Below are 23,162 nucleotides of genomic sequence, written 5' to 3' on the forward strand. Positions count from 1 at the left end.
CAGCCATGATCACAGATAGGCGTGTCACCACTCCACTTCCCATTACTCTGGCAGACTCTGGAGGCGGAGCCGGCGAAAGCGTAACCGTCATGGCATTCATAAGTGGTCTGGGCCCCAACAACATACTGCAATAGGACAGGAGACACCTCACCATTTCTCAGCTCACTGGGATCAGGGCATGTCATGACTGTTGGGAGCGAGATAGAGGGAGAATATTAGTGAATATTCATAATTTAAAAAAATTTAACTAGGAAAGTCAGTTAAAAACAAATTCTGGTTTACAATGATGGCCTACCAAAAGGCCCCCTGAACGGGAAGGGGGCTGGGATTAAAAATAAAATAAATAAAAATATAGGACAAAACACACATCACGACAAGAGAGACAATACTACATAAAGAGAGACCTAAGACAACAACAACAACAGCATGGCAGCAACACATGACAACACAGTATGGTAGCAACACAACATGGCAGCAACAAAAAACAGGGTCCAAACATTATTGGGCACAGACAACAGCACAAAGGGCAAGAAGGTAGAGACAACAATATATCACGCAAGGCAGCCACAACTGTCAGTAAGAGTGTCCATGATTGAGTCTTTGAATTAAGAGATTGAGATAAAACTGTCCAGTTTGAGTGTTTGTTGCAGCTCGTTCCAGTCGCTAGCATCAACTAACTGAAAAGAGGAGCGACCCAGGGATGTGTGCGCTTTGGGGACCTTTAACAGAACGTGACTGGCAGAACGGGTGTTGTTTGTGGAGGATGAGGGCTGCAGTAGATATCTCAGATAGGGGGGAGTGAGGCCTAAGAGGGTTTTATAAATAGACATCAAACAGTGGGTCTTACAGAGATGACCAGTTTACAGAAGAGTATAGAGTGCAGCGATGTGTCCTATAAGGAGCATTGGTGGCAAATCTGACGGCCGAATGGTAAAGAACATCTAGCCGCACGAGAGCACCTTTACCTGCCAATCTATAAATTACGTCTCCGTAATCTAGCATGGGTAGGATGGTCTTCTGAATCATGGTTAGTTTGGTACCTGGGGTGAAAGAGGAGTGATTACGATAGATGAAACCAAGTCTAAATTTAACTTTAGCCTGCAGCTTTGATATGTGCTGAGAGAAGGACAGTGTACCGTCTAGCCATACTCCCAAGTACTTGTATGAGGTGACTACCTCAAGCTCTAAACCCTCAGGAGGTAGTAATGTGGGGAGAGAGGCAGTCCTCTTACCAAACCACATTACCTTTGTTTTGGAGGTGTTCAGAACAAGGTTAAGGGTAGAGAAAGCTTGTTGGACACTAAGAAAGCTTTGTTGTAGAGCATTTAACACAAAATCCGGGGAGGGGCCAGCTGAGTATAAGACTATCATCTGCATATAAATGGATGAGAGAGCTTCCTACTGCCTGAGCTATGTTGTTGATGTGAGATAGCAGATGTTCTGACTTTATACACTGCACTCTTTGAGAGAGGTAGTTAACAAACCAGGCCAACGACCCCTCAGAGACACCAATACTCCTTAGCCGGCCCACAAGAATGGAATGGTCTACCGTATCAAAAGCTTTGGCCAAGTCAATAAAAATAGCAGCAGAACATTGCTTAGAACCAAGGGCAATGGTGACATCATTGAGGACCTTTAAGTTGCAGTGACACATCCTTAACCTGAAGGGAAACCAGATTGCATACCAAAGAGAATACTATAGACATCAAGAAATTCAGTCAGTTGATAATTGTTTTTAAAACACTTTTGATAAACAGGGCAAAATAGAAATAGGCATATAACAGTTACGATCAGCTTTATCTATCTCTTTAAATAAAGGACGAACCGTGGCTGCCGTCCAAGCAATGGAAACCTCCCTAGAGAGGAAAGACAGGTTAAAAAAGGTCAGAGATAGGATTGGCGATTATATGGGCAGCAACCGTAAAGAAGGAAGGGTCTAAACCATCTAGCCCAGATGTTTTTTGGGGTCAAGTTTAAGGAGCTCCTTTAGCACCTTGGACTCAGTGATCGCTTGCAGGGAGAAACTTTGTAGTGGGGCAGGGGGAAAAGAGGGAGGAGCATCGGGGCTAGTCACATTAGAAGGGGTGGGAGATGAGGAAATGTTGGATGGGCAAGGAGGCATGGCTAAGTCCAATAGAAATCCTGACTTAATGAAGTGGTGATTAAAATGCTCAGCCATGTGCTTCTTGTCAGTAACAACTACATCATCAACTTTATTTGGTACGTAAATGTTATTCCCTCTGTATAGTATGATATATAACGTTACATTAGGGCAGCATTCCCCAAACTTGGTCCTGGGGACCCCAAGGGGTGCACATTTTGGTTTTTGCCCAGCTGATTAAAACAATGAAAACTTAATGATAGAATGTGCACCCCTTGAGGTCCTCGGGACCGAGTTTGGAAAACCTGGGTTAGGGGAAGGATTAGCTAAATTGTTAGTTGTCCCCAACAAGACTCGAACATGCAATCTTTTGATTGCTAGACAGTCGCAGTACACGCCCAACCATCCTCCATGACCAACCTCCCTACTTTTATTTCTGTCTTAATTCACCATACCATTGTTGCATTTGTAAACCGAGCATAACATACTTATTGGAGGTACAAACATTTGATTTGAAAATGTAAAACGTCTGTCCAGTGAGTCGTCTGATTTTAATGTGTCTTCTGTTGCATAAAAAACAGTCAGTGACCTTTTAGGTTTAAATCAATGTGAGCATGTCTGATTGGACTTTATTATGTTTTGCCTCAGACAGGCTTGGAAGCTACTACACGCTTTCAGAGAGGAGGGAAGGCCATTCCATTTCTTTGTTGCTTTGAATGACAAGGCAGATTGGGCAAGGGTGGTGGACCTTTTCAGGGGTGGAGGTGCTACGTTGTATGTTATCTTGAACAGCAGAAAGATCTGAGTACAGAATTAAGTTTTCCAAATTGAACATCAATTCACCATACTCACCCCTGCACTCACTGCCTCGTCGACTGGGGCTTGGGGACCAGCGATTATGGCCCAGACATCTGTGCATAAGTTTGGGGTAAGGGTAATAACCATCAGGACAGTGGTACAAAAGTTCACTGCCCACATTTGATCCATTTGAGAGACTGTACTCCCCTCCTCGAATGGACATGCCATCAGTACTGCAGACAGAAACTCCAGACGAGACTACTGAGAGAGAGAGAGAGAGAGAGAGAGAGAGAGAGAGAGAGAGAGAGAGAGAGAGAGACATGAGGGTGTGTGCTTGAGTAATTGGCAGAAGTTTGCAATATAGTTTGAACATAACATTATAGGTACAGCATAAAGACAAGTATCTATGGCTCTGTACAGGTCTGAGGCAAAGCAGGGTTCAGGTAAAAACAAATGTCACTCTTGCCTTTACTAATAGTCATATACACAGTATTGCTATACTTTTATTTTCTATCAAAGTATGATTATATTGCTCAACACCTTAAGGAGTAAGACAGCCTAACATAAATACAAACATATACCAAGGACTTACCAGTGCTGACAATGCAGAGAATTAAGGAGTATATCAAAGTCAAAATTTCAGGTCTCATCCCTGTGTCTTAAGAGTTGCAGTAGTTGAGACAAGGTTTAGAGTTGAGCATTTGGGAATGTGCGTTATTTGTGGGCATAAATATAGAGCCTGAGGTTGTATGCTGAGAATCGAAAAGGTAGCAAACACTGTTATATCAATAATATGGTCACTGTTTAACTAGGCCACTGTTTAACATACACACAGCAATAAACTTGACATTGGCTCAGACCCATCACTCATGGATTTGCTTTTACGGTAAAAGGAGAGCTCTGAGACAAGGTAATGACCCATAGTTATTTGCCAACATAGTCTCCCAGGTATTCATCAGTGAAGAAGATATTGATTCAAATATTTTCTTAATTTGTGTCTTTATCTTGCTGACAAGAAAGAGCCAGTGGTTTGCTGAAGGGTGTGTGGATTTCTGTTTGAGCAAGTATGTGGGTAGTCTCTAGCCCACTAGCCAGATCAGTTTGTGCATTAGGCAACTCCTCCACTGTTCAACAAATAACAGAAGTTAGAAGAAATGGCTAAAGCACACAGACAAACCTTACTGGAAGCCAGGTCGTCTATCATATATCCATACTTGTTCGGTTCCCATACCTCGGGCAGGCTTAGGCCACTATACAATCATGTGTAACGTAAGCATTTTTTGTGTGAAATTCTATACTGTTTCACTCTAAATAATTGAGTTCCTTCCTAGTTAACTTTATTTATATGGTGCTTTTCAAAAGAAGTAAGTGCTTCACATCATAAAACAAAATAAGTAATAAACAAGGACAGGAGAATGAAAAAATATAACTCTTTACACTTTTAAAAGTGTCTTCAGTTGTTGGATAACAGAGCCTGATGCCTGAACAAATTAAAAACAACCAATGTCAAAATAACAAGGGACAGTCTTCTGTTTATTGCACAAATCATACATGTTTCCAACTGAACCGGTAGAACACAATATTAGGCAGCAGTGGGATAAATCATTGATCAAAAGCCTAAATATATATACAAGAACAAATAAAAACAGGGAGCGGGAGAGAGAAAATTGTAAATTGAAAATGAGAAGGAACCAAACTTGATTCATTGTTTAACTGAATCCTACCAATATACTGTAACAATTGGGGCTGTCATTTACAGAAGAAAAACTAAAACTAAAGCCATCTTCGTATCTTCATTTTAAAAGTACTTCGTCCTCATATATAATAAACCTCTGCATCAATATCAATCCAATATTTTGACATTTTCTTAAGTCAAACATTGCTAAAGATTATTTCTATACAGTTTTAATATATGTACATGAATTCATCAAACATTTATAATCTTATACAAAAAGAGAAAAAGATGGACTTTATCGCTCTCAAACAAAAACAACTGGCAAGCAGATCGATCCTCCCTCCTGTCCCCCCGGAAGGTCTGACAGGGCAGATGGCCTCAAATACAGATTGAGGAACAGCTTCTTAAATCTCACAAAGTTCAAAGAGAGCCAAACAGCAGTCTTTACATCTGGGCTGTATCCACAAAGCATCTCAAAGAGTGCTGATCCAGGATCAGTTTCAGATCTTAATGAATAAGATTATATGAACAGATCCAAGATCAGCACTGCTACCCAGATGCTTTGATCTCCAGAGACTGATCAAACCCCCGCTTCTCCTTTTCGGAGTATGAACTCTGGCAGAGACTGCTAGCTGGCATGAGCCGTGGATGTATATTCAGGGCTCCTCAAACAGAAAAGTGAGAATCCTTTTGGATGTACTGTATATATACACAATGAGACCATTCAGGTGTTCCTGAGCAGCCCTCCAGCACAATAACGTGTACTCTCAGAGAAAGATGGGTTAAGGCTCGCACAGACTATGATTTCAGCCGTCTTATGCCACGATATTGCCATCACAGCCAAATTATCCACATTGTGGTCAAATTCTTAGGTCGTAAACAATTGTCGGACATCTTGGGTCGTTCAGTGTCTATGGCTCGACAAAAGTTCTAGCCGTGTCAGAAATGTTGGGCCTTTATCGTGTTGTGTGGCTGGTGTTACGACTAATAAGAACATGGCTGACACTGATTATGCACACATTAAGTCAGATTGATATAATAGTTTGATTTAAACATTTACATGCTTTGCAAGAACGATTTCCCTAATTATCTTGTTTACATGACATCTGAAACCAGGCTACTTGATGGGATTTTGATAAATGCTAAAAATCGCCAATCAAAATAAAAGTTCCACCACAACGACCATGTTATTTTTGGGAAGCCTATTTGATTCTGAATTCAGACATATATACGTTTGTATGTGAAAACTATTTCTAAGATGCATACTTTAATTTTCTCAGAATATGCTTGGGAGGCTTGCGCTGCTGGTGCTGGCACATGCACAGATCAAATACACTGCTGCAGTTGTAATAGCCAATCGCAGAATGTGACGACAAAACTGAAGCAAATTGTACAATCTGGCCAGGTTGATATCAAGATTTTAATTTGGTAACATCGCACAGTGTGACATGTAATAATGGTAAAATTCAGATTTTGACGTACAGCGTGGGAAGGCCTTTAGGGAGGTAGAGGCTTAGGTCAGGGTACTCGTCCAGGAGGAGTGTGAAGGAGGGAGGGGGTTAAGTTGATGGAAGGAAAGGGAATCTTTCAGCTGGAGCTCTGTTCAAGACAGTCCTGCTAAGTGCATATCCCAAACTAAACAACTAGTCAAATACCTCTCATTTTACAACGCACCTTTACTTTACTGAGGTGTTCTGGGGAGCCAACGTAGCCAATGTTTCATAACAATGCATGGTTGGCCCCCCCAGCGCACACTTTGTCTATAAAACCCAAACATCCCTGATTAAAGTGCACTCAGTAGCGTGGGATGGGAGGTTTGGGGGGGGGGGGGGGGGGGGGGGGTTGGAAGGCGTTGGGCTGAGGGAGAGTGAAAAAAAAACACAGCAGAGTATAAGGGATGCAGTCACCAGGTATGAGCCATCTGAAGGTTAAGCTGATTGACCACATGCAGATGTTCTGAGGCTAACCCTAGAGAGGTTGTAAGGGCTCTGGTTTGGCCCTTGAAAAAAAAAAATGAATGAATCACATTTTAGGGTTGATCAAAAGGTCTGAAGATACATCAACCCCTTTCTTCAAATCCCCCAACAGAAAAGTAGAGGGGAAAGAGAGGGGGGTAACGTCTGCATTGCAGATGACGGACAACTGATTATGAGATGTGTGTGAGTTCTTATGTTCTCTGGCTTGGCAGAGCATAAGTGTGGGTGTAGATGAGTCTTACTGGTTGTGTAAGGATGTGAGCACTCATCAGCCTCCCTAGAACACAGGTTAGAACAAAATCAGGGTTGAGAGTGTATCAGCCCCCTCCCCTCAGACTGTGCATGAACACAATTGCCTACAATCACTCCCTGCCTGATTAGAAGTGAGGTTTATTGTCTGTCTATACTAGTCACACTCCCTTTCAGTTGTCTGTCTGTCTGTCTGTCTATACTAGTCACACTCCCTTTCAGTTGTCTGTCTGTCTGTCTGTCTGTCTGTCTGTCTGTCTGTCTGTCTGTCTGTCTGTCTGTCTGTCTGTCTGTCTGTCTGTCTGTCTGTCTGTCTGTCTGTCTGTCTGTCTGTCTGTCTGTCTGTCTGTCTGTCTGTCTGTCTGTCTGTCTGTCTGTCTGTCTGTCTGTCTGTCTGTCTGTCTGTCTGTCTGTCTGTCTGTCTGTCTGTCTGTCTGTCTGTCTGTCTGTCTGTCTGTCTGTCTGTCTGTCTGTCTGTCTGTCTGTCTGTCTGTCTGTCTGTCTGTCTGTCTGTCTGTCTGTCTGTCTGTCTGTCTGTCTGTCTGTCTGTCTGTCTGTCTGTCTGTCTGTCTGTCTGTCTGTCTGTCTGTCTGTCTGTCTGTCTGTCTGTCTGTCTGTCTGTCTGTCTGTCTGTCTGTCTGTGTGTGTGTGTGTGTGTGTGTACCTTTTTACTGTTACTTCATGGTCTCAGTGTTCATGTGTGAGCCAATAGTGCCTGCATATATGCATCAATACCAGGGCAATGCAGTGTGTGTGTGTGGCTGGCTTGTATATCTCTTTGGCTCAGGAGGACATGCACTGGACGTGGTCTGGCCCTCCATCCTCTTCATCAGAGGAATCTGGAGAGCTCCATGACTCATCAGTGTCTCCCTCTGCACCCTCCCGACGTGTCTAGGAAATAGAGAAAAGAAAGAGGGAAAGAAATAAAGCGGGAGAAAGAGAGACAGAGAACGCTCAACACAATATTCCCTGTAGATACTCCTGGAGAAAGAGAGACACTCCTGTGGCGGGCCGGGCGCAGTGCGCGCTAGCCAAGGTTGCCAGGTGCACGGTGTAGCCTCCGACACATTGGTGCGGCTGGCTTCCGGGTTGGATGCGCGCTGTGTTAAGAAGCAGTACGGCTGGTTGGGTTGTGTATCGGAGGACGCATGACATTCAGCCTTCGTCTCTCCCGAGCCCGTACGGGAGTTGTAGCAATGAGACAAGATAGTAGCTACTACAACAATTGGATACCACGAAAATTGGGGAGGAAAAAAAAGGGGTAAAATTAAATTTAAAAAAATTTTTTAAAAAATGTTCTAGTAGTAAGTGATAAGCTGTGACTTTGATAACGTTCTCTTTGAATTAGGTGTAACATTGTTTTACCCAATTAATATTTGAGGTCCACTGGTATTGCTAATGGTTTTCTGCTAGCAAATGACACTGCTCTACCTCAATTGTCCATACTAGCGTAACTTGACCTTGAGCCATCATTTAGATTGACAATTACATTAGGTGAAAATCTAACACTATTATGTCTGAAAGTGCCCTGCTCTTTAATAAGTTATGCGTACTGTTTTTGTTTCAGGAGCATATTAACATTGTTAGTGATCAAAACCTATGCATTACAGGCTACACAACCTCCACTTGTCACCCAATTTGCCCCAGGGTTAAGGTTAACCCATATGATTAATAACCCACTCTTTTCCCAGTCTGTAGGCGTAGACTTTAAGTGAACACTAATCTCTGCGCATTCCATATGAGTCTTAGTTATTTACATTGATCTAATTTCCCTTTTTGATTTCAACCATCTGACTGGAACTCAATTAGTGATTTCTTACTGCCACCCAATATAATTGGTGCACACCTTTTCCAAGGCCATAAATCCCTTTACAGTACACACCCAATGCAGAACCATTCATCGTTTTGTATATGCATTTTCCAGAGCCAACAAGCTCTTTTATGTGTACATCTTGCAGGGGTATAGCCTCTCAGGAACGACTTAAGAGACCATTGGCCAGATGACGCAAGATGTCCCTAAAGAGGCAAAAGCTGCATAGTTTGCTGCCCATTTTAACCAGTTACAGCCTCTTTACAAAGCAACTCAGAAAGAATTTCAGCGGGGTGAACTGCATTTTAGGTAGACTCAGAATCGTATTGGTTAGGCATAAAATAATTAATGGTTGTGTGTCATCTTTTAATCTTTTTCATAAAACTTGAGGGTACGTTCCTCGTAGTCAACCTGCATTCAGCACTCAAAGTTCCCTCTGTCAGAATTTGTCGAGGTAGGACCAATGGCGTATATAAACCCTGGATTGCTGATGCTGTATTGAAGGTGCCGGTTGGCCATATTGACACTCCCTAGTATGAGCAGTCCTCCAAGGGAAAGAATGGAATTCTACAGTATTTCAATTAAATGTTAAAAGGACAAAATTACATGCATTTATTTTGTTGTTGTAGTGAGAACAGTAACATTAGTACTAAAAAGAAAATACCTTCAGGAAAATGTTATATTTTTTATGTTTAGCTCACATAATATATTTTAAACGTATGCATTAATTAAGGTGTCTGTAGTAGAACAAACATGTCAAAAACTAATGTAGACTTTCATGCATTTCTATAGCTTCCCTGTGGCTTTAATACAGCGCCCCCTGTCAGTCATCCAGGGTTTATACACATCATTGGTTAGGACCCATGACAACGCCCAAGTACAGATGGTTAACGTGCGTAAATTCACTGAAGGAATTCAGAATGCAGTGACTCCAATCCATGTCAACTCTGAGGCGAGAGATATGTTTTCTAATAAGTGTGAGGGATTAGCCCTTTTCCTTTCTAGACATTGAACAGACAGCTTCCACTGTTTTCCGCTAAACCCCTCATTGATAACATCTTTATCAACACGCCTAAACCTGTCCTCAGTAATGTAGATTTTGGGCAGACTGATACACCGGTTAACCACCCTTATTTCTTTAGGTCCCCTACCCCCTTCACAGCTTACAACCAAGAACCCATTTAGTGTTGCTCATAAATGACAACCTAGAATCAACTATAATTACCTTGAATAGGATTTAATTATTTTAAAGACCCACTCACTAGGTTCATGTCTTTCCTCTACCTTGATTAAATATACATTTACAAGCTCATATCAAATGTGGGGAGAAGAAAAGGTGATGTCAAATGCTGTTGATGCTCTGATCCATTTGTCCATCAGCTTCAACAGTCCAGCCCTCAAAGGAAGGCCAACAGGGGACGATGTAGAGGAGCGTCAAATTAACATCCACGCCAACGAGAATACACAAGGGCCTCATCACTGGCCAGAGAACAAAGGAGGGGAGCACTCATAACAAGCTCCCAGCAGGAGTCATCCTTCCCCTCTTTTGCTTATCTCACACCTCTAGTCTACACCAAAGTTCCTATCAGGTCACGTGTGGTAAGTTTAATCGAATGGTACTGAGACGGCCTGTTGGAGACAGAGACCCAGCAGGGTCCCAATGAACACTGAAGAATAAGACTCAGCCAAACTACTTTTCTATTGAGAAAAATGGAGAGCACCCAGTGACAAACTCTTATTTCCTCAATGAAACAATGTAAACGGACTGAAAATGACATGGTTAAAAGTGTTCAGATGCGTGTGTAATAAGACTGAATTTTACAATGTGTGTGATATGCTTTTCTGACAATTAACAGGTATTACCCTCATTCGTCCACGGAAAAGTATACCGTTTGGTATCTGTGGAATCACAGTCTTCACAAAGGCAGTGGAAGACGTTACGAGTGTACAAAGTCCCCTCCATTTATGTAGAAAATGAATTAACTCATGCCCTGCCATAAGTCACAAAACAATGCAGTCGATGAATGGGGGCTGACCCAGTCCCAGGAATTATTCCCTCACCTGAGCCAATCACAGCTCTGCAGCTCACCTCTTCCTCACCTCTTCCTGTCCAGGACTATAAACAGAATGTGAATACCACTCCTTTTGTTCAGACCGTAAACCAGCCATATGGTTATTGTCATTTCTGAACTACAGAATCATTCAAGCACTACCCCCTGCGGGGACTTTGAGATACTGGACTTCTGACTCCTTTGTTTTGGACTCTACAGCATGGAGAGGTCCCTTTAGACTGTCGGTTCCAGACAGGAAATACCTAAGAGTATCCAGCTCACCTCTTTCCCTGATTTAAACTTCAACATGTAACCTGTATGTTACTTTTATTATTACTGTCTATATTCCTTCTGTAATCCCTGCTTTGTTTCATTCTGAAATATGAAGAATAACTGCTTGTTTGATCTTAGGCCCTCTAATCATCATTCCATGTAGGTGAAGGATTCTGTAGCCTATCACATTAGTACATCATTTTGCCACATCAATTTTTCAATTCATTGCTTTACCCTGATTATTTCTAAATAAATTGTAGTTTTATAAAATATCTACCATCTCCACAAATGCATTGCTGTGTCATCTTTAGAACTTAATTGCCTTCATAATGATAAGTATAACTACAGTTAAACTGTATATATTTTTGTAGTTTTTTTGTTGCCTTATAGCAAGCGGTAATAATTTCAAAATTAGCACTGGCCATATACGGTTATATGTAATAGTAGGGTGTTGGCACCGTGACAAACAATGGATGCTATGCCCAAATGTAAAGCAAGTGCCGAGCTAAGAATGTTCAATTCGGTAGTAGTGTTAACGTTACAGCCCTTTAGTGAAGCCTGTGAAATCTGGTGCTCTTTGCGAAGGGTATTCCGCAAGCTCTGTCATTCAAATGTTTTCAGAGACACTACAAAAACATAGCAGGTTCAAAATAGCGCTTGATTTATGCTTTTCCTTTCAAGTGACAACAGAATTCAGTAGCTACAGCCCTACAATCGATTAACACATACTGAAGCTAGATAGTACACATTGTCAATGTATGGGTATTTCGTTTTCCAGCTGGATAGCATGAGGCAGCTCAGTCTTCAGAGGCTCATTTTTAGCTGGAATCAGTGCAGGTCATCCTCCTTTCACGAGAGTAACAGTTTTTCATTCAAAAATAAAATCATATTTTTGGTGCTATCCAGTGATATTAATAAAAATATCAGTTATCGGTAAATATTTCCACTAAAATCGGATCCAAAAATCACATATCGGTCTGGCTCTAGCATACACACCCCTTACAGTGTTATGGTGTGTTCCACTCACCCTCTGGGACCGTCTGTTTCTCATGTGTCTCATGAGGAACCACAGGAGCTGTGTGTCGTACTGATCTCCATGTCGAACAGTGTCCTCGTCACGCTCACGCTTGTTCTTCTTCATCACCTGAACGACCACAACACCAGTCACATCAAAACTCACAGCTTTGGTATGCAGAATCCAAGCCTATATGCCGTGGGATGTTTGGGATATGTTGAGGTTTGTGTGTGTGGAATCAATGGTATGAACCACCGTACGTCTTTGAGGCCCTTGAGCCCTGTGGGGTTCTCGGCAGTGGGGGCCCAAAGTTTAACATCATGATCCAGACCACTGGTGGCCAGACCTGGAAGGTGAGGGTGGGGCTCTAGGCAGTTCACCTTGGAGAAGAAGTTGAGATAGAGTTAAAGGACAGACAGATTAGTGAGTGAGCATAAAACTGTGAAACTGATAAGTGTTCAATTTCATTTAAGGGTTTTACTTGCACCTGCCAATTATCAAGCCATTTCCTTTGGCCATCATACATCTTCCCACCCACACACCATCTCTCCCTCTCACCACTCCTCCTCTGTCTCCCTCCATGAACTGGACTATGCGAGCTGAGACCTTGTCCCACAGGTAGATGTGTCCACAATCGCTGCCACTGATCACAAACTCACTGCTAGGACCATAGAAGTTAACCCCCTTCACTGTGAGATGGAAAAATACAGGGGTAGGGAAAGAGACAGCGAGAGAGTATTATACTGGAAGTCACAGTTATAGCATGGTAAAACACCAGTGTTCGTGTTACTTATAATTGACTAGTTCATAATCATTCATTCCCCTTTTAACTCAGTACCTGTAGCGTTGTTGCGATGGCCCTTGTATCGCCTGCAATAATCTGCACCATCACTGTGGCTGGAGTCAAACAAGTAGATGTCCTCATCATTGTAACTAGTCAGGAGCTCTGAAGAGATTGACAGACATGGGACGCATTCAGCTGGACACAAATTTTGGAACATGGAGATAGAAATAGTCTATGTAGAACAAAGCATTCCTCTCATATGTAGAATAAGGAATCACCTCTGCTCTATTCATGGCATTTCTATCCCTGGTCACTGATGGGGAGGACAAACATGAGGACAGTCATAACAGCAAGAGCCAGATGAACTCCGACTTCGAATAAAAGTGTGCTTGAGTCCTTGTGTTTTACCTGTTCCATCGTGACTGTACAGTAAGCAGGTAATGTTAGTTTTGGACTCGCTGGACACCAGGTGAGATGGACAGAACTTCTTCAGTACGCCATTATTAACATTCTCATTTATCTTCCTCTGATCATAGATCCTACAGAGATAGAAGGTGAGGAGAGGTAAGAGACAATCCAAGACAATGCACTTCCTCTGCTTTACGGACACAAGAGGGATTTGAGTCTAACCTGACATACTGATCTCTCCCTCCCACAGCAAAGTGATGTGTGTTGACAGGATTCACAAAGATGGTATACAACCCCACTTTCTTATCCCCCTCCTTCACCACCACCAGCTTACTGAGAGAAAAGGAAAAGAGGAAACAAATAGTAGAAAAGGGTTAAAAGGCTGTTATGTTCTACATTGGGACTTAAGTTTATCCCCGACTGGTCACATGATCAGGAAAAACAAATGGCCTTAGTACAGTAACATCCAGGCGATCTTGCAGTAATGATGTTAACACTTGCATATCAGACAGACATGTGATGTCACTCACTTGGCAGGCCGGTCGAGGCGAAGGTCGATGCCAAACACCACGGCATCCTCTCCAGCCGACAGAAAACAGCAGGGAGAGTCTGGCTCCAGGGCCAGCTGACACACACAGAGTAAACACAACATACTTAAATCAACTCAGCTTTCAGCTAAAAAAGGCTTAGAACGTCCGCATCTTAAATGACAACCCATTCCCCACAGTATGGAGGAAAGGGTGTCGTTTGAGACGCCGCCAAAGTCAGGCCAGTAAGACCAGTAGCCAGACTCATTAACACGATACAACCATACCTTGTGTGCTGCCCCTTTATGCTGAGCCACTCTCTTGGTGTTCTTGCAGCGTTGCATGGCAGAGAGCTCAGCCACTCTAATCTGACCGTCCCGGGCACACATGGCCAGAGTTGAATCTCCACTGTGGGGAAGAAACTTGGCCTTTGGAGGAAGAAAGGTACATTTCAACATCTCTCAAAAAGGTCCTGAACCATATTTCTAGCTTTCCTTTCATATTTTTCACATGGTTTCTCAATGGGTGTCAACAACACCAGAAGTGTTCCCCTCCTTTCTACGGTCTCACCCTCACCTAGCCTGATTGTGCTCTCCTCCTCACCTGAAAGACATTGCTCTTATGCCCACTGTCAAACTCCAGCTCAGCCCGACGACGTGCCCAGTCCCACACCACCACTCGTAGGTCATCACTGCCAGAGGCCAGGCGTGTGCCTGAGGGGTTGAAGTGCAGGGTGTTCACACAGCCGGTGTGTCTCTCCAGGCGCCCTTGTAGCTCCAGCCTCTGGACCAACCCCCGTGCGCCACACACACGTCTCACAAACTGGTGCGAGCCCCGGCCAATCTCCCTCAACCGCAGGGAGGGCACCGCCCGCCATGATGGCTTGCCAAGATCACGCAGCTCCGCCCCCAGCCACACGTCCATGGCCTGCTCGTTTTCCTCTTCTTGCTCTTCCTCCTCCTCCTCCTCCTCATCCTCCACTTCAGAGCTGGAGGAGTGGTGAGCGGTGCCACCGCTCGGGCGGTTCCTCTTTCTGGCGGCCCTCTTACCTGCATCTCTCTCCTTCACTCGCTCTCTTCTACCCCCCTCACCATCTCGCTCCCCTTCCTCATTCAGGGAGTAGAGGCCGCTGCCGTCCACGCTGTCCGTGTCTTCCTCCTCCTCTCCCTCGCCAGGCACCCTCTCACCCTCTGCATCTGGCATTGGCTTGTCCTTAGCTCTGTCTTCTGCCTTTTTGGGAGCTGAGGGAAAGATGAGGAAGTTGTCACACATTGACAAAAAAAAGCACTACTGTCAAGAAGCAGGGAGGAAACTTATCCACTGTAAAACAAATTGTTTGTAGAGTGTATAATGTCACAGTTATGGTGTCCTGTGTGTTGTGGCTACATGTTGGACTATGACAGCAACAGTTCTCTTATACTGCACTGGTTTGAGTCTATGATTAACTGCTTGAGAGCCAGACTGTCCCTCCGGTTTGAGTCTATGATTGATTACCTGCTTGAGAGTCAGACTGCTCCTCTGTGGCTGTGGAAGCATCTCCCTCCCCACGCTGGTCCTCTCCTGGATCTGGCTCCTCAGACCCACCTGACAAACACACACAGATATGGCCACACATTCACATTAGTCTTACGTAGCTGGCTCTGGTAGTGTGGCTTACTAGTAGTAGTACAACAGTGTATGTTCGTATTCCCAGTCGGCAACAGTGAGGCCTGGGTGATCAGTGAGGCCTATGTGATCCCTCACCATTAAGCTCACTGGATTTACCATCTGCCTCAGCCATCCTGCTTCTCTCTTCGTGTGGACAGGAGGAGAGCCTGGAATGAAACCGAGGCAGGGTCAAATGAATTAGTCTACCTGCTGCTTTTGAAGACTCCTAATAATAATAATACATATAGATTGCCAGTAATTGCAATATGTCCAAACAACTGACATGGCCTTCATTAAAGCAAGGTAGCATGACATGTCACTCAACAAGTCAGCTAGTTGTGACTGATGAACGAATTATGTTCTCAAGTCACGGTATGATTGGAAATCTTGCAAACTAGCCAACTTAGTTAGCTAACATATCAGCAACTAAATTAAATCGAGTGCACACTAACACATGACACTAGCTGCCTGTCTCTAGTTAGCTAACATAGGACTTGCAGCCTGTAGTTTGGAATTGGAAGCAAGTTAGCTAGCTAACGTTAGCTGTCCAACTAATCTTAGCTAGCTGCTGCAGCAACACTGACATTTAACAAAAGTCAAAACAGCTGACTGGCCACCATGTCCATTCTGCTGTAGAGATAATGTTAACTACTTATTCTGTTAGTTGATTGGATTAGCAAATGTACACATTTTGGTACATTAAGTTAAACTTTGTTCAGGAGTTTGACCAATTTCACGCCAGTTAAAAGAAGTAAACAGCAATGGCTGGCATGCTAGCTAAAGCTGTTACCTCTAACTACAAGTCGTAGGCCCAACGAGCGTAGCTAGCAATAGTACGTCGTTTGTTCTAATCTTCGGCGCAGATTTACTGTCTTCAACCTACTATACTAACGTTACTTAGCTAGCTATAGAAAATCTTGGAGTAAAAAAATACGACATGAAGAATGCGTGTCAAAAGAAACAGTCAAATTAAAGACTATGTGCGCTCACGAGTGTGTGCTAGCTCTGTTTATGTTTTGACGGTTCAGCTTCTGTTTTTCGGTCATTCCTTTTCCGGCGAAGGATTTCTTTCTCCGGAAATGTGGGTCTGTATATAAATAATGTACCGTGTCATCTAATGTAAATATTGTGAATATGTTGTTGTGGAAATTCTTACACAGTGACACTCAAAGTCAATCTGAAATGAATCATTGTTTATTTGTCAGCGCGCTGGAGAGGTTCCAACCAACTCAATGCACCATAGTACACATGTCAATCAGGAGCTCTCCCTGGGCAGTCCCAGCAGTTGCCTTATACACGGCTATAACAGACAAGCTATATTTGCATGATTTAGCATAATTAATTAAGCATTACCATTTTGTTTAATTAATGTGACCGACCAATACAGGTTCATAACATGTGGCAGACCAATAGCTCAAGAGGCTTCTTCTCTCTCAGCTGAGACCTTGAAACTGAGATATCTTTCGTTCTCAAAACAAGGTCTGGGCGTACTGCCAAATTGCAGCTACTGATAGGGAGGATTCATTCAGTCAGCCACTTGCATAAACACAGAAATTGGTTTATAGAACAGCACATGAATAGAACACAGAAATTAGTTATAAGAAAAGCAACATACATTAAAATTCCCATTACAATGTAAAAAAGTGAAGTTAGGTGAAAATTGTTTCCCACCTGTAGGACACTCAAAATGGCATCGTTATACGCATGATTGATTGATCCACATACCAATTATACCCTATCAATTGTTATGTCATTTATTATTACAATTTAATAACTCGGAAAAGCTTTCGGGCCTGGGTGATTTTAAACCACCAACCTTTAAATTAACAGTCTAAGGCGGCAGAGAAGATTGAGGTTATTCGATTAATCTCACCAGGGCACTGGGTTGGGTGTAGTTTGCATCGGGTGAAGTGATTGCATTCTGGAACATGTGTGGTGACACTGATGGTTTCTCGGTAACTAATGGCATCTACGGTTGTGTCTGAAATGATTTTACATAGCATGTTAGAAGAACTAACACAGCAGGTTAGGATGATTAACTTTGCAGGATAGGATAATTAGGTTGAGGTTAGGAAAAGGTTAGGATTTTATGGAAAAGAGATGTTGTACATTTCTGAATGATGCATCATGCTACCTTGTTGACAACATGACAGAGCGGCACAGATTGCTATTAGATTTGTGCAGGGCAAACCTTCCTCACCAGCTTCGCCCATTCACATGAGGCCATAGCCTTGTATAACCCGAGTCAGCTTAATTAAATCCGCTCAATGAGAGTGGTGGATCAAATCAAATCTAATCAAATTTATTTATATAGCCCTTCGTACATCAGCTGATATCTCAAAGTGCTGTACAGAAACCCAGCCTAAAACCCCAAACAGCAAGCAATGCAGGTGTAAAAGCACGGTGGCTAGGAAAAACTCCCTAGAAAGGCCAAAACCTAGGATGAAACCTAGAGAGGAACCAGGCTATGTGGGGTGGCCAGTCCTCTTCTGGCTGTGCCGGGTGGAGATTATAACAGAACATGGCCAAGATGTTCAAATGTTCATAAATGACCAGCATGGTCCAATAATAATAAGGCAGAACAGTTGAAACTGGAGCAGAAGCACGGCCAGGTGGACTGGGGACAGCAAGGAGTCATCATGTCAGGTAGTCCTGAGGCATGGTCCTAGGGCTCAGGTCCTCCGAGAGAGAGAAAGAAAGAGAGAAAGAGAGAATTAGAGAGAGCACACTTAAATTCACACAGGACACCAAATAGGACAGGAGAAGTACTCCAGATATAACAAACTGACCCTAGCCCCCCGACACATAAACTACTGCAGCATAAATACTGGAGGCTGAGACAGGAGTGGTCAGGAGACACTGTGGCCCCATCCGAGGACACCCCCGGACAGGGCCAAACAGGAAGGATATAACCCCACCCACTTTGCCAAAGCACAGCCCCGACACCACTAGAGGGATATCTTCAACCACCAACTTACCATCCAGAGACAAGGCTGAGTATAGCCCACAAAGATCTCCGCCACGGCACAACCCAAGTGGGTAGATGGAACAGGACTCTGAGCTTCTCCTCTTTGTTGTAAACAGGTCAAGGGTGACCTCAAGTGGCTGAATAATGCAATTGCATTCTGTGAACTGTGTGTGTACCTTTGAAGGAAATTACAGAAGGGGTGGGGGGTACCTATGTAAGAATAGCATTCAACATCATAGTGCCCTCCAGCTCATCATTAAGCTCAGGGCTCTGGGTCGGAACCCCTCCCTGAGCTACTGGGTCCTAGACTACCTGACGGACCAACCCCAGGGTGTGAAGGTAGGCAACAACACCTCCGCCACGCTGATCCTCAACACAGGGGCCCCACAGGGGTGCCTGCTTAGCCCCCTACTGTACTCCCTGTTCACCCATGACTGCGTGGCCATGCACGTCTCCAGCTCCATCGTCAAGTTTGCTGAAGACACAACAGTGGTATGCCTAATTACCAACAACGACGAGAGGGAGGAGATGAGAGCCCTGGCTGAGCGATGCCAGGAAAATAACCTCTCCATCAACGTCAACAAAACAAAGGAGCTGATCGTGGACTACAGGAGACAGCAGAGAGAGCATGCCCCCATCCAAATCGATGGGGCCGCAGTGGAGATGGTCAGAAGTTTCAAGTTCCTCGACCTGAAATGGTCCCTTCACACTGAAAACTTCAGGAGGCTGAAGAAATGTGGCCTCACAAACTTCTACAGTTGTATTCTGTCAGGCTGCATCACCACCTGGTATGGCAACTGCAATACCCGCAGCCACAGGGATCTCCAGAGGGTGGTGTGGTCAGCATAACACATCATCGGGCGCACACTGCATGCCCTCCAGAACATCTACAGTACCTGGTGTCACAGAAAGTCTAAGAAAATCATCAAGGACCTCAGCCACTCGAGCCACGGCCTATTCACCCTGTTAGCATCTATGTAAAAGGTGGAGATAGGCATATCTTGCTCTTCAGTGTAATCAGAGGGCTAATATCAATACTATGCATGCCAGTCTCTCTTGGCAAAAGGTAGAGGAGAGACTGGCTGCACTTCTTTTGATAAGAAACATGAATGTGTTGAAATTTCCAAATGGTTTGCATAGTCAATTTACACACAACTCTGATATACAGACTTACCCTTCTAGACATGCCACCAGGGGCCTTTTCACAGTCTGCAAATCCAGAGAAAATTCAAGAAAATGTACAGAATTATACAGAGCCATCTCAGATTACTCAAGTGAACAGCAAACCTGGTTTCAAAACACAGATAAAGCAACACCTCACGGCACAACCCCTCTCCCCTATCTGACCTAGATACTGTATTTTGTGTGTCTGTACTGATACAGTATGTAGGCTATGTGTGACTTTTAAAACATATGCAGTTCTGTCCATAAGCTGCTCTTGTCTATACATGGTCAGAGCTCTGGAGCTCTTGAGTTCCTCTGTAGAGATGAGAGAACCTTACAGAAGACAACCATCTCTGCAGCACTCCACTAATCAGGCCTTTATGGTAGAGTGGCCAGATGGAAGCCACTCCTCAGGTGTCTAGTTAGACTGTAAGCTCTCCTTCCAGACTCACATCAAGCATCTCCAATCCAAAATTAAATCTAGAATCTGCTTCCTATTTCGCAACAAAGCCTCCTTCACTCATGCAGCCAAACATACCCTCGTAAAACTGACCATCCTACCGATCCTTGACTTCGGCGATGTCATTTATAAAATAGCCTCCAACACTCTACTCAACAAATTGGATGCAGTCTATCACAGTGCCATCCGTTTTGTCACCAAAGCCCCATATACTACCCACCACTGCGACCTGTATGCTCTCGTTGGCTGGCCCTCGCTTCATACTCGTAAACAAACCCACTGGCTCCAGGTCATCTACAAGTCTCTGCTAGGTAAAGCCAATGACTGGAACGAACTACAAAAATCACTGAAGCTGGAGACTCATATCTCCCTCACTAGCTTTAAGCACCAGCTTTCAGAGCAGCTCACAGATCACTGCACCTGTACATAGCCAATCTGTAGACAGCCCATCCAACTATCTCATCTCATACTGTATTTATTTATTTATCTCCTTTGCACCCCAGTATCTCCACTTGCACAGTCATCTTCTGCACATCTACCATTCCAGTGTTTAATTGCTATATTGTAATTACTTCGCCACCATGGCCTATTCATTGCCTTTACTCCCTTATCTTACCTCATTTGCACACACTGTGTATACACTTTTTTTTCTACTGTATTATTGACTGTATGTTTGTTTATTCCATGTGTATCTCTGTGTTGTTGTATGTGTCAATCTGCTGTGCTTTATCTTGGCCAGGTCGCAGTTGTAAATGAGAACTTGTTCTCAACTGGCCTACCTGGTTAAATAAAGGTGAAATAAAAATAAATAAATAAAAAAGATTGCTGCCCTATGTAGAGTTGAAGTCGGAAGTTTACATACACCTTAGCCAAATACATTTAAACTCAGTTTTTCACAACTCCTGACATTAAATCCCAGTAAAAAAATCCTTCTTAGGTCAGTTATGATCACCACTTTATTTTAAGAATGTGAAATGTCAGAATAATAGCAGAGAATATTCTTTTTTTCAGATTTTATTTTTTTCAGATTTTACACATTCCCAGTGGGTCAGAAGTTTACATACACTCAACTAGTATTTGGTAGCATTGCCTTTCAATTGTTTAACTTGGGTCAAACGTTTCGGGTAGCTTTCCACAAGCTTCCCACAATAAGTTGGGTCAATTTTGGCCCATTCCTCCTGACAGAGCTGGTGTAACTGAGTCAGGTTTGTAGGCCTCCTTGCTCGCACACACTTTTTCAGTTCTGCCCACAAATGTTCTATGGGATTGAGGTCAGGGCTTTGTGATGGCCACTCCAATACCTTGACTTTGTTGTCCTTAAGGTATTTTGCTACAACTTTGGAAGTATGCTTGGGGTCATTGTGCATTTGGAAGACCCATTTGCGATCAAGCTTTTAACTTCCTGACTGATGTCTTGAGATGTTGCTTCAATATATCCACATAATTTTCCTCCCTCATGATGCCATCTATTTTGTGAAGTGCACCAGTCCCTCCTGCAGCAAAGTACCCCCACAACATGATGCTGCTGCCCCCATGCTTCACGGTTGTGATGGTGTTTTTTGACTTGCAGTTTTTTGACTTTTTCCTCCAAACATAACGATGGTCATTATGGTCAAACAGTTCTATTTTTGTTCCAACAGACCAGAGGACACTTCTCCAAAAAGTACAACCTTTGTCCCCATGTGTAGTTGCAAACTGTAGTCTGGCTTTTTTTATGGTGGTTTTGGACCAGTGGCTTCTTCCTTGCTGAGCGGCCTTGCAGCTTATGTCGATATAGGACTCGTTTTACTGTGTATAAAGATACTTTTGCACCGGTTTCCTCCAGCATCTTCACAAGGTCCTTTGCTGTTGTTCTGGGATTGATTTGCACTTTTCGCACCAAAGTATGTTCATCTCTGAGAGACAGAACACGTCTCTTTCCTGAGCGGTATGACGGCTGCGTGGTCCCATATTTATAGTTGCATACTATTGTTTGTACAGATGAACGTGGTACCTTCAGGCATTTGGAAATTGCTCCCAAGGGTGAACCAGACTGGTGGAGGTCTACAATTTTTTTCCTGAGGTCTTGGCTGATTTATTTTGATTTTCCCATGATGTCAAGTGAAGAGGCACTGAGTTTGAAGGTTGGCCTTGAAATACATCCACAGGTACACCTCCAATTGACTCAAATGATGTCAATTAGCCTATCAGAAGCTTTAAAGCCATGACATCCTTTTCTAGAATTTTCCAAGCTGTTTAAAGGCACAGTCAACTTAGTGTATGTAAACTTCTGACCCATTGGAATTGTGATACAGTGAATTATAAGTGAAATAATCTGTCTGTAAACAATTGTTGGAAAAATGACTTGTGTCATACACAAACTAGATGTCCTAACCAACTTGCCAAAACTATAGTTTGTTAACAATACATTTGTGAAGTGGTTGAAAAACTAGTTTTAATGACTCCAACCGAAGTGTATGTAAACTTTCGACTTAAACTGTTTAGTGAGCTCTAAAAGTATTGGGAAAGTGACACAGTTTTTGTTGTTTCGGCTCTGTACTCCGGCACTTTGGATTTTAAATTATACAATGACTATGAGGTTAAAGTGCAGACTGTCAGCTTTAATTTGAGGATGTTTCCATCCATATTGGGTGAACCATTTATGAATTACAGCACTTTGCGTACATAGTTCCCCCCATTTTATGGGACCAAAAGTATTGAGACCAATTCACGTATATGTAAACAACAAAACATGTGTCATTGTCCCAATACTTTTGGAGCTCTTCATTGAACACTGGTAACTTCAATAACATTTAAATACTGCTTTACCACTTCATATACTGTATTCTAGTCATGGCTCATCCTATGTAGCTAATGCTGCATACACCTTTTCTATTAATATACTTTCCATGCACACTATTCACATTCATATAGAGTGCATTCGGAAAGTATTCAGACCCCTGCCCTTTATCAACATTTTGTTATGTTACAGCCTTATTCTAAAATTGATAAAATAAATATTTTCATCATCAATCTACACAAAATACCCCATAATGACAAAGCAAAAACAGGTTTGGAAAATTTAGCTGTACAGAAACCCAGCCTAAAACCTAAACAGTGAGCAATGCAGATGTAGAAGCACGGTGGCTTGGAAAAACTCCCTAAAAAGGCCAGAACCTAGGAAGAAACCTAGAGAGGGACCAGGCTCTGAGGACTGGCCACCTGATTAAAACAGAACATGGCCAAGATGTTCAAACGTTCATAGATGACCTGCAGG

General features: G+C 43.2%; 2 protein-coding genes across 13 annotated transcripts in view; both read right to left on the bottom strand.

The window, feature by feature from the left end:
- The window catches only part of LOC139387084 (complement factor B-like), a 37,898-nt gene extending 33,967 nt beyond the window's left edge, over window positions 1–3,931 (bottom strand). For 3 of the 11 annotated variants that reach the window (XM_071133076.1, XM_071133074.1, XM_071133075.1), the window contains exons 1-3: window positions 3,492–3,650; window positions 2,954–3,160; window positions 2–187 (exon numbers count right to left, since the gene is read on the bottom strand). In XM_071133076.1, coding sequence (XP_070989177.1) covers window positions 2–187; window positions 2,954–3,160; window positions 3,492–3,549 — 451 coding nt within the window. In that variant the 5' untranslated portion in view covers window positions 3,550–3,650. Of the gene's footprint in view, window position 1; window positions 188–2,953; window positions 3,161–3,491 lie in introns of all 11 variants that reach the window. The other 8 variants (XR_011629118.1, XM_071133072.1, XR_011629119.1 and 5 more) reach the window with 6 other exon arrangements.
- A 2,896-nt stretch (window positions 3,932–6,827) lies between these two features.
- Window positions 6,828–16,357, bottom strand: LOC139386889 (DDB1- and CUL4-associated factor 8-like). 2 transcript variants are annotated; one of them, XM_071132752.1, is made up of 14 exons: window positions 16,105–16,357; window positions 15,411–15,481; window positions 15,162–15,251; window positions 14,271–14,908; window positions 13,955–14,095; window positions 13,671–13,765; window positions 13,363–13,473; window positions 13,141–13,271; window positions 12,787–12,894; window positions 12,507–12,637; window positions 12,209–12,328; window positions 11,961–12,077; window positions 7,355–7,690; window positions 6,828–6,977 (listed from the first exon to the last, which is right to left on the bottom strand). In XM_071132752.1, exons 2-13 carry the CDS (start codon window positions 15,445–15,447, stop codon window positions 7,583–7,585), a joined length of 1,827 nt encoding a protein of 608 aa, XP_070988853.1. In that variant the 5' UTR covers window positions 15,448–15,481; window positions 16,105–16,357; the 3' UTR covers window positions 6,828–6,977; window positions 7,355–7,582. The 2 variants fall into 2 exon arrangements, with proteins under 2 accessions (XP_070988853.1, XP_070988854.1); XM_071132753.1 differs by lacking the exon at window positions 15,411–15,481 and having other exon boundaries at window positions 16,105–16,347.
- Window positions 16,358–23,162: the final 6,805 nt, after the last annotated feature.

The sequence above is a fragment of the Oncorhynchus clarkii genome, chromosome 28, assembly GCF_045791955.1.
Source record: "Oncorhynchus clarkii lewisi isolate Uvic-CL-2024 chromosome 28, UVic_Ocla_1.0, whole genome shotgun sequence".
NCBI classification, from domain to species: domain Eukaryota; kingdom Metazoa; phylum Chordata; class Actinopteri; order Salmoniformes; family Salmonidae; genus Oncorhynchus; species Oncorhynchus clarkii.